Genomic DNA, 12,842 nt, shown 5'->3' with positions numbered 1-12,842 from the left:
GAAGCCGGTGTAAAACAATAGCTTTATTTGTGAAAATTTTAATTGGGTAGTTCAAAGGCAGCAGCAGAGGCTCTTTTGATCTCTTGGTGTGTTTGAATGCCACGTTGCAACAGTGCCTGCTGGCCACGGCAGTGACCTCTTGTGTTAATTAGTGTTTATCTGAAATCGAATTAGCTCACAATTGGGAGAAAGCAGAGTGGAAATCAGAGGATAATCATAGATTTGTGTGATTCTCAATTAGAGGTAAAAGCAGGTCTTAGGCTGCTGAAGTTGACAAGAAAATAACTCTGAGAACATGACATTTTTGCTTTGTTTTTCTAATACTCTTCATCAGAGGGTACTATTTCTATTACTAATACCCAGTGCTGCCTTCATCTTTGCTGAGTCTGCTGGTCCGCGATGCTCAGTGGAACTTAAACCATAAACCAACACTGAACAATGATGCATTATTTATAGCAGACCGAATGCTGTAAGGGTGACAATAGTGCAAAGCTTCTCTTTCTTGTGGTCAGTAATCCATAAATAAATACATCATCTATTTAGGTTTGCAGAACTGTCTGATGGGTGGGAATAGCCTGCCTTGTACAATGAGGGCGCTGGGGACGCAGTGAAAGCTGCACCTGCTTTGGGAGCAAACGGACCATTTCTGAGTATATAATCAGAGCATCATAGAATTATTTAGGTTGGAAAAGACCTCAAAGATCATTGAGTCTGACCATTAAACAGTAACAGCCTTAAAACTCTTGTTTTCATCGGGGCTGTGAGAGCTGCCCAGCCACCTTTGTGTTGCCCATCTGTGGGGCTCTCTGGAAGGTAAGGCCAACAGCGGTTCTTGATGCAGGAACAGAAATGCATGAAAGTATCAGGTTCTCTGTTTCTGTGTGAAATATTAGCAAAGGACAGAATTTTATAGCTAAAACTATCTCAGGAGGCAGGTATATGGTCCCAGTTTCTGAGTAGAAAATAGCCAGGGACATAGAAGTTAAACATCTGTCCACCATGATCATCTGCAGACCTTCAGTGTATTGGGCTGGAATGAAGTCCCATTTTCAGATCAGCCCCAGATCCCAAAGTTTCCTGAGTGCAGGAATTGTTTTATTCAAACCTCGCTTTTTACTCCTGAGCCAGCTTCAACTGACACCAAGCTAAAAGGTGGTCACTGCTGATGCCACACCCAGTGTCCTCATCAGTTTGGATCAGACACTCCAGAAATAACCTGGTGGCATTTACACCCCGTCCTTGGGCACTCGCCGCTCTGTTTTCTGGGCTCAGCCACCAGAGGGTGGCATGATGATGTGCAGCCTCCCAGCTTCGGCTGCTTTCCCTCTAGCGTGGCATTTTATAGCCAGCTCTGTCGATCTAATAAAACTTTGGAACAGATCTTTCTTTTTGGCACGTGAACACATTTCCCACTACAAAGGAGCCTGATGAGTGTTTCTGAAGGCAGCCCCGTCTGTTCAGTGTTCCTTGATGTTACATGTGTTCTTCATGCCTAAAACTAACCTTAGTTAGTAGGTAATGTAGCAGCATATAAAATTTAGGCTATTTAAGGATCAGATTTTTTTATTGGTACTTGTAGCTGCTGTAGGGAGAAGTCCACAGATGTTGCTTATGAGCAAATACTGTTTTTCATAGTTGTTCATGTTTACAAGATAGTGATGTTCTCATGCAACTGCTTTAAAACATATCAGGATATTTCTAGTGGGTCTTTATTTGATTATAGCTGACAGCAAAAAAGGCTCACATGACATCAAGGGAGACTAACTTAAATGCAACAGATTAATTTAATCTAAAATCTACCCAGTCTGGATTGTTTTGGCATGTTTTTCTAAATCACAAACCCATCCCAAGCCACTTGTCTTGATTAATGAATCATCCAAAGCATCTCTTTGTAAAGCATTTGATTTTGCAAAGCTTCACCTGGGTGGCACATCCCAGTAAGAGCAAGGAACAGGGCACAGGGGACATCCAGGTAGAATTTTTTTAATGCTGCTTTAACACGGCGACTCTCCCTGTGCAGGCAGATGGAGGATGTCAATACTCAGAAGAACCTTCTCCCCACTGCTGATCTATAGCCTGGGTCTTATCTACAGCACAGGTCCCCCATCCTGGATCCGTGCAGGTTTCTGCAGGGTGTCAGAGCCTCCTCTCACTCGTGGCTCTGGCTGTAGGGCCAGGGCCCTTGTTTGCAGAAATCCCTTTTGCCGTAAACATATTTTAAATTCAAGCTTCTGAATCTCATTACTTGCTGCCTTTTCCTCTTCCATTCATTTTTTCTTAACAATGCATCTGCCAATATCTGCCCCTGAGCCCCATTTTAAGTAGCATTTTCCATAGTTAATGTCACACTCTTGCTCCCTATCTATCTTTAGCAACTGCTGACTGCCTGCAGCAGGACCAGGAGATGAGGGAAAGCCCTCCCTGGGTATAACAATAACACAACACCCATTCCTGGAAGAATGATGAGATAGTCTGTGTAATAAATATTTATAAGAGCAAGCGTAATGAAATGAATGTGTAGTATCCTGAGGCTCCCTTAGGGTTTGGTCATCACATGTTTTTTCCCTCTTTTCTTTCTTCTCTCTTATACAGAATTGTCCTGATGTCCCTGGGTTGTCGAGCAAATTGCTTATTGTGTTGCTCACTTACACAATGCGTGTTATTATGTGCAACCAGCTGCTCCTGTTTGGCATTGCTCACACATACAGAACAGGAGGCTACCGTCACTTTTCTCCTCTGGAAGTCAACATTCCCTCTAGTGCTGAAGTTGCTGCCAGACCAGAAGAAATTTGGCAACACAGTAAGTCCTGGTGGTAAAGGTCCCTGAGAGGCTCCTTTTCTGGGAAGACCATGGTTGCAGTTTTGCCATGAGTTAGAACTGATCCAGCTTTGTGCTGCCATTGAAAGCCTCCTCGTGCCTCTGTGTGTTCCCATTGCTTTCCTAGTATTGGCACTAACACTTGGGTGATTGCACCAAGGGCTGGAGCAGGGGACGGACTTTGTTGTTATTGTTGTTGCCAATTAAGTTTTCAGCACCATCCTTTCCTCTGTCCAGCTCTGGGCTCGTTCAAGCACTAATGCTGGCACAAAGGAAAGAGCAGCCAGCTCTTCTGGTAATTAGAACAGCTTAAATCCATCACAAAATGTCAGCCTCAGTGTTGTGGACCTGTCTGGAGTCAGAGATGGTGAGAAACCAGAGCAAGGCTGTATTTGAGACTGGGAGGTTTATTTCTGCTTGGGAAAGAACCTAAGCATGATCCCAGGCACACCTCAGGCACTGACCCCTGTGTGCTGGGGGCCAAGTGGCTTGTGGGCAACACTTGGCATCTGCCAACCAGGAGGGCACCAGCCCCTGGGGAGTGGTTCCACTGAGAAGGACAGAGCTTTTGAACAAGTGCATCTACAAAAGCTTCAACGTGCTGTGACTTCAGAGCAGAGGGATTTGTGTCTGAGCTGCTGTTCCTGATCAGTGGTTGGAGGGAGCACACTCAGACTGCAAAGAAAGTGCCTGTTCCAAATTTAAACAGTTCTCTTCAGTGTGAAGTGGATTAAACTCAGAGAATATAAAGCAGCCTTTGGCTGGAGTGAGAACAGCCTCACAGTGATTTTCAAAATAGCTATTCTGCTTTAAATTGCTATCTCCTCTAAGTCTGAATTAACTTCCATATCCTTCATTTGCTTTAACTACTTTGAGCCTAGACCACAACTTCTCAAGGCTCTGAACCCCAAGCCACAGGAGGAAGCCAGACAGCATTTTCAGCACTAGGATTCAGACTGAATCTAGAACTGGGATAACACTGTGATGCTTAGCATGGGTTTGGATTCAGAGCCTGGAGAAATTCTGGTTTGGATACCTCTGTAACACGTGCTGCTGTGCTTCAGAGCCTTCTGCATCTACACCAGCCTTTCAAAAGCATGGATCCCTCTTGGCTACAGACTGGCTGCATGGGAAACTCCTGCTGAGCTAGATAAATTCATAGCAGCTTCTGGTGGGTTTCCCTAATTTTTTTGCTGGGATCTTATACAAACCAAGAGATGTGTATATTATACTGTCCATATACCTGACTCACCAATGATTTTTTTTTTTGAAGCCCAGAAATAATGTCTCCTGAAGGAGGAACAAAAGGCTAAACTACAAAGAGCTGCCACTCACAGCTACTTCTCTTTTCCACTCACACTTTCTCAGCTCTGAGTATTGGAAGGTAGAAAGAAACTTCTCACTGACAGGGATAGGAACACTGGGGAGTCTGCAGCACATAAATGGGGACTTTTGTTTGCCATAAGTATTGGGGCAGAAATGCCATTATCTGGGGAAGTAATATCCCTTCTGTGGCCACAGGACTGCTGTCACTTTGTGGGCTTACAGCCAGGCAGTCATCCAATCCTTCTGGAATCTACAAAGTGGCTCTTTCTCCAAGCTCTCCCTCCCCTGTAAGCACTGCAAGAAGTCAGTCCATGCACCACAGGGCATCCCTGCCTGAAGCAGCTAATGCTGCCTGGGAGGTGTGACACCAGGAACACCACCCTGCAGCTACAGCACCAGCTCTGCAAACCATCTGTCAGCCAGCGTTGGCTTGAGTCGTGAAGGAGTTGCCCTGCAGAAATGTTGGTTGTGAACTCAGTTGGTCTATGCTGAAGCAGGTGAGAGAGGTGGATGGTGGGGACTTCATGTTGCTGTGAAAGGAGCCGGTGCTCTGGTCACGTTACTGGTGCTTCCACGGTTCAGGGGCTGTACGTTAAAGTCTTTCATTTTCTTTTTTTTCCCCCTAGGGATAGATATTCAAGGAGATTATCTGTTGCAAGCTTGCATTTGTCAAAACGCTGGCTTAATTCCTGTTCCTACTGACGTGCAGGAAGATAGAGAGGAGGAATCAAGTAACTATGTCAGGCAGGGAGCAAAGACAAGAATTAGACCTGTCTTTTGATTTCTAGGCTAGTGCCTGCTTCTAACCCTGGCCCGTTGGCAGAGAGCTGAGTCAATGCCTTAACACAGGCAGGTGCCATTAGGCAGAGTGTGCAGTATTTTGCAGACCACTATCAGTTTTAATTATTTATATTATGCCAGACTTGCCTGACTTTCAGCTAAAGGTTTCCTTGCTTGAAGGGAGGGAGAAATGCCCAGGATTTGAAGAAAAAAGGGCAACAGTGTGTCTGAAAGCAAACCACTGACAGGTACAGTAAGGAGACATTCCCCTGCAGCCTCGTTAAAGCAATTTGACAGCACCTTTAAAACCACCTCGCACAGAAAGGAAAGGCCCAGGGAGAAAGTAGGATTTGTGAAGATTGTTTAGCTTAGTGCCAGAATAGCGCAGAAGGGATCGTGGCTGTTCCCTATCCCCTTTTCTTTCTGTAGGGAGGTAAGTGTGTGTATGGTGCAGGAATAGAGTTGGTGGATTTGCATGTCTCCATCCAGGGGAGGAGGCTGCTGGATCGCAGGGCTCATCTGCACTAATGGTATTAACTTACTTGCGTAACTCATACACACAGGAAACCTGCTTCCCACCGTGCAGCCTTTCTGGTTTCGTTTAAGTTTTTATAGTTCATTAAACAAGTGAATAAATAGGAGAGTCTGGATTTAAAGGGTTTCTTTTTCCATGTTCTGCATAGCTCGAGCCCTCTCTGCGTTCCGCACTGCTGCCATGAAACACCCCAGTGGGCCCGGCAGCCTCTTCTCCTTCCGGAGGCCAAAGCAGACCCTTCCCTATCCTCTCTGGGTGCTGTTGCCTTCTGCCCCTGCCAAATGAAGGTGTTGGTGTGATTTGCCTTTAGGACTTCACCCGCACCTGCAGCTTTGGGCAAGGCTTTGTGCCTGGGACGCAGCCCAGCCAGGGAGGCAGCAGCCTCAGTCTCCATGTTTCAGCTCCCTGCCTTTGCTTCCTCCCGCTTGGCTCGGCTGGCAGATGGGTCCTGCCTCTCCCGGCAGCGACAGGGCGCGGACAGGCTGCGCTGTGTTTTGTTTGCTTGCTTTTCAGACTGCTGAGAACTCTCGGCTTAGACTTCGCCGCCTGAAAAGCCCGATGAATGACAAGACACCTGACGGAGCTTCGAGACGAGCCCCAGCAGGGCTGCAGGCTCCTGGAGAGAAGGTCCCCTGTGTCCGTTTGCCTTGGGAGCCCAGCCAGGCCCTGTGGGGCGGCAGCTTCACTTCTCCCCACAGACACGGGCCCGCGGGAGGGTGGCCAGCAGCCCTGGGGTGGCCGTTAGCCCTGGGGTGGCCGTTGAGCCCTGGGGTGGCCATTAGCCCTGGGGTGGCCATTGAGCCCTGGGGTGGCCATTGAGCCCTGGGGTGGCCATTAGCCCCTGGGGTGGCCAGCAGCCCTGGGGTGGCCAGCAGCCCTGGGGTGGCCATTGAGCCCTGGGGTGGCCAGCAGCCCTGGGGTGGCCATTGAGCCCTGGGGTGGCCAGCAGCCCTGGGTGGCCAGCAGCCCTGGGGTGACCATTGAGCCCTGGAGTGGCCAGCAGCTCTGGGGTGGCCAGCAGCCCTGGGGTGGCCAGCAGCCCTGGGTGGCCAGCAGCCCTGGGGTGGCCATTAGCCCTGGGGTGGCCATTAGCCCCGGGGTGGCCAGCAGCCCTGGGGTGGCCAGCAGCCCTGGGGTGGCCATTGAGCCCTGGGGTGGCCAGCAGCCCTGGGTGGCCAGCAGCCCTGGGGTGACCATTGAGCCCTGGGGTGGCCAGCAGCTCTGGGGTGGCCAGTAGCCCTGGGGTGGCCATTAGCCCTGGGTGGCCAGCAGCCCTGGGGTGGCCAGCAGCCCTGGGTGGCCAGCAGCCCTGGGGTGGCCAGCAGCCCGGAGTGGCCATTGAGCCCTGGGGTGGCCAGCAGCCCTGGGTGGCCAGCAGCCCGGGGTGGCCAGCAGCCCGGAGTGGCCATTGAGCCCTGGGGTGGCCAGCAGCCCTGGGTGGCCAGCAGCCCGGGGTGGCCAGCAGCCCCGGGTGGCCATTGAGCCCTGGGGTGGCCAGCAGCCCTGGGTGGCCAGCAGCCCTGCCCGCGCTGCCGGGCACCTCGTGCCTGCCCGTCTGTGGGCGCGGCGGAAGGTTCCCCCGCCGGGACGGGACTGGTCAGAACGTGTCCCTCCCCAGAGAACCGTGAGGGCACTAGTGTCCTCCACGGTCACCTGCGGCAAAAAGGAAAAAAAAAAAAAACAACAAAACAACAAAAACACAACCCCAAACCAACTACATCGAAGGGGAAAAACTGAATCAAAAAGCACACAGCACGTGTATCAAGCCCCGTTCGGTGGCCCGGGGAGCTGGCGCCGCGGCGGAGGAGCCCCGCACCTGCCGCGGCTGCCCGGCCCCGCTTCCCTCCCTCAGGAAACGGGGCTGCTCCCCGCGCCGCGGGCTGGCAGCAACCTGTTGGTCCCGCCGCTGTCGAGGCGGGCGGGAGCAGCCCCCCTCGGCTCGGCGGCGAACAACCCGCTGACAAAGGCGGAGCAGCGGCAGGGCCAGGGCCGCCCCCGCCCCACGCCCCCGGCAGCGGGGCCCGGCGGGCAGCGCGGGGCCGGGGCGCTCGCACAAGATGGCGGTGGGGCGGCGGGAGAGCGCGCTCCCCTCTTAGATGCGGCCGCGGCGGCCCCTGCTCCCGGCGCCCGGCGGGGCTTACATGGCGCTGGAGGACCTGCTTTGTCTCTGCTTCTCCGCCTTCGCCGTCCTCGCCGTGCAAGGTGGGTGAGGAGGAAGGGGGTGCGTGTGTGTGTGGAGGGGGGTCGGTGCGACGGAGCTCACGGGCGGTCGCGCGTGGGGCCGTGGTCCCACCTGCCCGTACAGCGCGCCCTGCTCGGCCTTGGACAGCGGCTGCGTTCCCGCGGGGACCCTCCCCCTGTCCAGGACTCTCCTCCACCGAGACCCTCTCCCCCGTTTCTTGTCCCCTCCGTGTCAGTCCTCTCCTCTCCTTAGTGGCCGTTCCCCCCTCAGTCGCCCTCTCCCCTTCCTCAGCGTCCGTCCTTCCAGCCCCGTGGCCGTTCTTCACTCCCTCTTTCTGTCCCCCGGCCGCTTTCCGTCCGCCTGTGTCGGGCGATGGTCACACTCGTGGCCTCAACCCGTATCTGGGCGATGCCTCCTCTGGGGTCACCTTCTGAGGCTGACACAGGGTGTCCCCCTCAGAGGGCCGGGCCGGGGGAGCGGGCCCGCAGCCCTGACCCCGGGGCCTCTCCGCCTCGCCAGCGGCAAGTTTCCTGGGGAGGGACGCCGGGCCGGCCCGGGGCCGAAGCTTGTCCGGTGTGGGGCTGGCCTGAAGCGGCCATGGGGGCCGTGACGGGGACCCTTGCCCGCAGGACGCCTGGGTGAGCAGATGTCCCGCTGGTCAAGGAAGCGACCCAGGAGTAGCCGTGCGCCTCGTTCTGCAGTGGTTACGCAAACGGCTCCGTGAGCGGGTACGTGTTGCCTGTGTTGGCGCTGGCTGACTTGTCTGTCTTCGCCGTCGAAGTTTGCACCGAGGGTCATTGGAGCTGTGGACCTGGGGGTGCCTGGTTCGTTCCCTGTGCGTGCACAGAACTCGCAAAAGCTTTTGTCTGCAGTGCTGGTACGGGGTTGGAAAGGTGTAGGCTGGCAGAGCTGCAGTGAAAAACGCGAGCTGTGCCTGTGCCCTGGAGTTGCTCTTGTGTAGAAGAGCCTCCTAAACAGAGGATTGTGGTGGAGGAGCCATCACTATGTCACTGTACATTTTTTGTTCCATTTTATGATGCATTTAGGTTCGGCAGAACGTAATAACAGCACAAAGGATGTTTAGTCTTTATGGCTTCAAAAATAGCCTTTTGGGGGAGAATACGGTGTGGTGAACAGCTGCAGGGTTGTTTCTTTTCTTTCTTTTTTATTTCAGAATATTGTGAGCTCCTGTAAGGAGTGGGTTATCATTCGATAGACGTTACGGTGGTTGTGTGTAGAAATGGATAACGGTCCGTGTAAGTGGCTCATTGTAGTCAGTGCGTGTGGGTTTTTCTAGATGGATGGCAGTCTGTGACCCCACCAGCAGACAAACTTGTAAGCTGGGGTGGGTGGGAGCTGCATTTCCTGCGTGTTTGAGCAAACAGTTGAGTGGATTCCGAGGCTTGTCGTGGAGCACAATGATTTAAAAATAAAAATAAGGGAGGGGAGATAGTGGCATGGATGTTGTTGTTCTAACCTGCTTCAACAAGAAAACTTCAAATGCTTTGCGGGAATTTGCAGTTGTGGCTTCTCTGCTTTTTTTGCAAGCAAGTAGGCAACTAGTCAAAATCTTTTGTTTGTTTTCTAACAATGGGCCACGTATTCTGTAGGGGTAGTGAGTGCGTCCATGCAGCCTGTGGACGTGCTGTTTTGGTACACACAGATGTGCTTTCCAACAGGTGGGTTTGATTCTGAAAAGAAAAACATGGACTTGTTTCAATCTGAAATTAATTTGGCAGAAGGTTGAAATGGTTTTGGGAAAGTCTGTGTTTGATCCTGAAGCCCATATGTTTTGATCCAAAGTTCAAGCTTCGCTGAGTATGAAATACTTCGGGGAGAAGTAGACTGGAAAACCTTCCCCCCTCTGTGGACTTGATGGAAGCTGCGCCAGTTTACACTAACTGGGGATGTGATCCAGTGTTTTGAAAGCCTTCTGCCTGTCCGACTTTGAAGACTGTTTTCCCTGCAGTAGCAGGAAAGGGTTTAAGAAGAAAAAACAACCAGCCAACTTCTCTTCAGTTGACTCTGGCAAGAGGGTTGTGCTTGTTGCTTTCCTTGGGGCAGTGGGACCCTACAGGGGACATGTCAGTGGGAAGTGGGCTGAGCTTTGCATCTGAACCATCAGCTGAAATCCATCTGGGTTCATGTCGTGTGGGTTTGTGGTCAAGTCTTCTTGCTGCAGAGCAGATTTCCTTTTTCCTGACTTTACTTATGATTTGTTTTGTCTTTCCTGTCGCGTTGGTCTGGGCGCAGTCCCGCTGCAGCCTGGTGCGCGCAGGTGGTGCCTGCGCCTGGGACGTCAGTGCTGCCAGTGTTCAGGCTCCTGCATCTCTGCTGCTGCCATCACCTGCACGTGGATCTGCTTGCCCTGGGGACTGTGGTGTTTCAGTGTCACCCATCTCTGGGCTGGCTTGCAAGGAGCCAGGATGAGCGGTGGAGGGAAGGGGCATTTCTTACAGTCCCCAAGAAGTTGGGGGCACTGATAGTGTCCAGCACTGGTGCACGCCACGTTAGCCAGGTCTAGCCTGTGTCGAGTTTCCAGGGGCAGGTTTACTGTGTGGAAGCTTGGTGCCCTTGTGCTGTGGCTGTCATCACAGCCAGTCTCCAAGCCCTGATGGCAGAGGCTGCTCGAAAGTGGGGAATTTTTCTGCTGCCTTTTCTCTGCTGGTACGGGAGGCTGAAGGAGAAACCACTCGGGCTTGGTTGTTTTTGTTTTCCCTAACCTTTTCCTGCTCTTTTTCTTTTTTTGTGCCATCTCCTTTTACTACCACAAAGTCCAAAGTTATGCAGAACCCACTGATTTTTCCGATGTGCCCCCCCCCCCCCCCGTTCTGCAGCAGACTTTCTCCTGGCAGCTGTAGAAAGTTTGATGTGCTGCAGGGGGCCCCACGCAGGGTGGGTGTATTGCTGATGGTCCATGAGCTGCTTCGGAGTGGTGCAAGTAATAATTTAAAAGGAAAATGTTTGGCAATTTGCCCTTCACTGAAGAGGAAAGGAAACGATTCTCCCTGTGTATGTGCTCGCAGCCTGATTTGGAGCTGGAGGCAGCTCCTGTGGTACAGCACAGGTCTCTGTCCATCAGGGGCATCAATGTCTGGGGACTCCTGGGGTGGGCTGGGTGTTGCTGTGGCATATGGGACATCACACCTGAGTGCCTGCTGTGATCCTGGGCCAGTTGCTTTATCTGTTTTGTTGTAATTGGGGCCCATCTTGAGACAAAACCAGAGATGCTGCATACTTCTCACTGTCAAAGGTGTTGAGAGGATAAAATCCGTCAACAAGTATTCAGCACGTGTATGATCTTCATCACTCTAGCATACACCTATCCTGAGGGCAGGGTGCTGCATTGTCCCGTGTCGGCTCATTCATTTGTGACTCTTGATACCGTATTGCTTGCCAGGTCATTTGAACTCTGACTCTCTTGGTGCTGCTTTCCCAGGGAAAAATCCAGGTGCTTGTGAATCAGTTTGGGCATTTGCAGCGTAAGAGATGCTACTAGCATGATTTACATGCTCCTCTCTTGGTTAAAAGGCTGCCTGGCCATTAAGCCTAGTCATGGTTATATAATTAAGATGGGAATTAATATTTAATCTGATTGTAATTTGCTGCTGGAATCCATCCCAAACTGTATTTCTGCAGGAGGTGAGTGGGTACTTGAGGGAAAACTGAGGCCAGTGTTACATGTAGGGGGTTTTCTGCTTGGACATGTGACAGCAAAAACCCTAGCCTTTACAAACCTGGAGCGATCATAGTCATTTTGTTATCTGTAGGAAGCAAATGTTTACTTTATAGTCAGCTGTAATACTAGAGGGGGTATGGTAAATCCTTGTTATCAGTATTTACCAAGTGCATGTTGGGCCAAAATCAACTCTGGTGCAATTTTGTGGCTTTTTGGAGAAGCAATGGATCCACTTGTCTCCAGTATTTTTAGCCTCGTTTTCTACAGAAAAGAGACTTAAATAGTCATGCTGTTTTGTTGTCTGTCCATCTTCCTTTCCTTTTCTGGTAATTCATGGACCTGCTGGTCAGTTGTAACCAGTATGGATATGGAGAATTCAGAGGTTTTGAAAACAAGTGATCAAGTAGAAGAGAGATGCAGTTTCTGTGTGAACTGAAGGAAAGGCACTGGAAAACCCTCCTAAGGGGGGGAACCTGAAGTGTCTCAACTGCAGGAAGAGCTTTGTACTGGGCTTGCACCTTGTTCAGGTAGGACAGGGTAATGCAGCCACAAGACACGAAGCTGCAGGAAAACACAACCTCAAGTCCTTGTATCTACATGTTTCTTTTTAAATTCTTTTATGCTTTAAAACATTTTTTTGTTTTATGGTTACACCAGCATTCATGTCACAGTGCTTGGTAGCTGTTTTGCTTTCGTTTCTTATTGGGAAAGCATTTTCCAAACACAGGACTTGGATCTGCTGTGACTTTGGCTCTTTCTGTTGTCTTTATGTTGCTCACTTGCCATCTCTGCCTCAGTTTCCCCCTTTGTTCTGGCTGGGCAGAAGATGCTGTTGCACACTGCAAACATATAAAGATCACTGTCACTCTAAGTGCCCTTTTTGCATTTATGAAAAGCCCATGAGTAAGTGACCTCCAGGTGTTGCTTATGCTTATCTGCCTTAATGGCTTCTTGGCGAGAGGATCCACAGCTGTTAAAACTGATTCTGCCATCTTCACATAAAGCAGAGTTGAGCTGTGTTTTCATCAGCCCTTCCAGAGATGCTAAACCCCACACCAGATGTGGGGGAGGGACTAAAGAGCTCCTTTTGGTTTGTGTGACTTTCACTGGTATGTTGAAGTCATGTTTGAAACACCATTGAATTTTCCTGATTCTGGGCAGTAACAGAGCCTTCATGGGGAGCAAGAGCTGGTTTTCTTCCAAGAAGTACCTGCTAGAGTCGCAGCTGCTGAGAAGAAAAATTCCCTGGGAGAACCCAAATACTTGTCATCAGCCTTGTTTGAGCACATCTAATGCTTTCCTGTTTGCAGGTGTCAGGACACTTTGTTCATGTGTAGGTGTGTTTGGGCTTCTCCTTTAGACGTATTTTTGTTCCTGTCACTGATGTGGTGTCTCTGTTTGAGTCATATCCTCTCCTGCTTTTAATCCATGGGATCCTGCTGTTGTGATATGGGCCTGCTTTATCTGAGAAGTCCAGCAGATGCAGTGTGTTATCTCCATGGGTAATAAACCTACTCTGTGG

The 12,842-nt window shown here is 51.0% G+C and overlaps 1 protein-coding gene across 6 annotated transcripts in view; it reads left to right on the top strand.

Moving 5' to 3' along the window:
• The first annotated feature begins 7,389 nt into the window (after window positions 1-7,389).
• IGDCC4 (immunoglobulin superfamily DCC subclass member 4) overlaps window positions 7,390-12,842 on the top strand; it is a 263,733-nt gene continuing 258,280 nt past the window's right edge. For 4 of the 6 annotated variants that reach the window (XR_007890471.1, XR_007890472.1, XM_051628875.1 and 1 more), the window contains exon 1: window positions 7,391-7,661. Coding sequence is in view for 4 of the 6 variants with exons in the window: in XM_051628875.1 (XP_051484835.1) it covers window positions 7,556-7,661 (106 nt within the window). In the remaining 2 variants the exon portion in view is untranslated. Of the gene's footprint in view, window positions 7,662-12,842 lie in introns of all 6 variants that reach the window. The other 2 variants (XM_051628876.1, XM_051628874.1) reach the window with 2 other exon arrangements.

Source organism: Apus apus, chromosome 10 (genome assembly GCF_020740795.1).
Source record: "Apus apus isolate bApuApu2 chromosome 10, bApuApu2.pri.cur, whole genome shotgun sequence".
Classification (NCBI taxonomy): domain Eukaryota; kingdom Metazoa; phylum Chordata; class Aves; order Apodiformes; family Apodidae; genus Apus; species Apus apus.
This window is presented reverse-complemented; position numbering and strand designations above follow the sequence as displayed.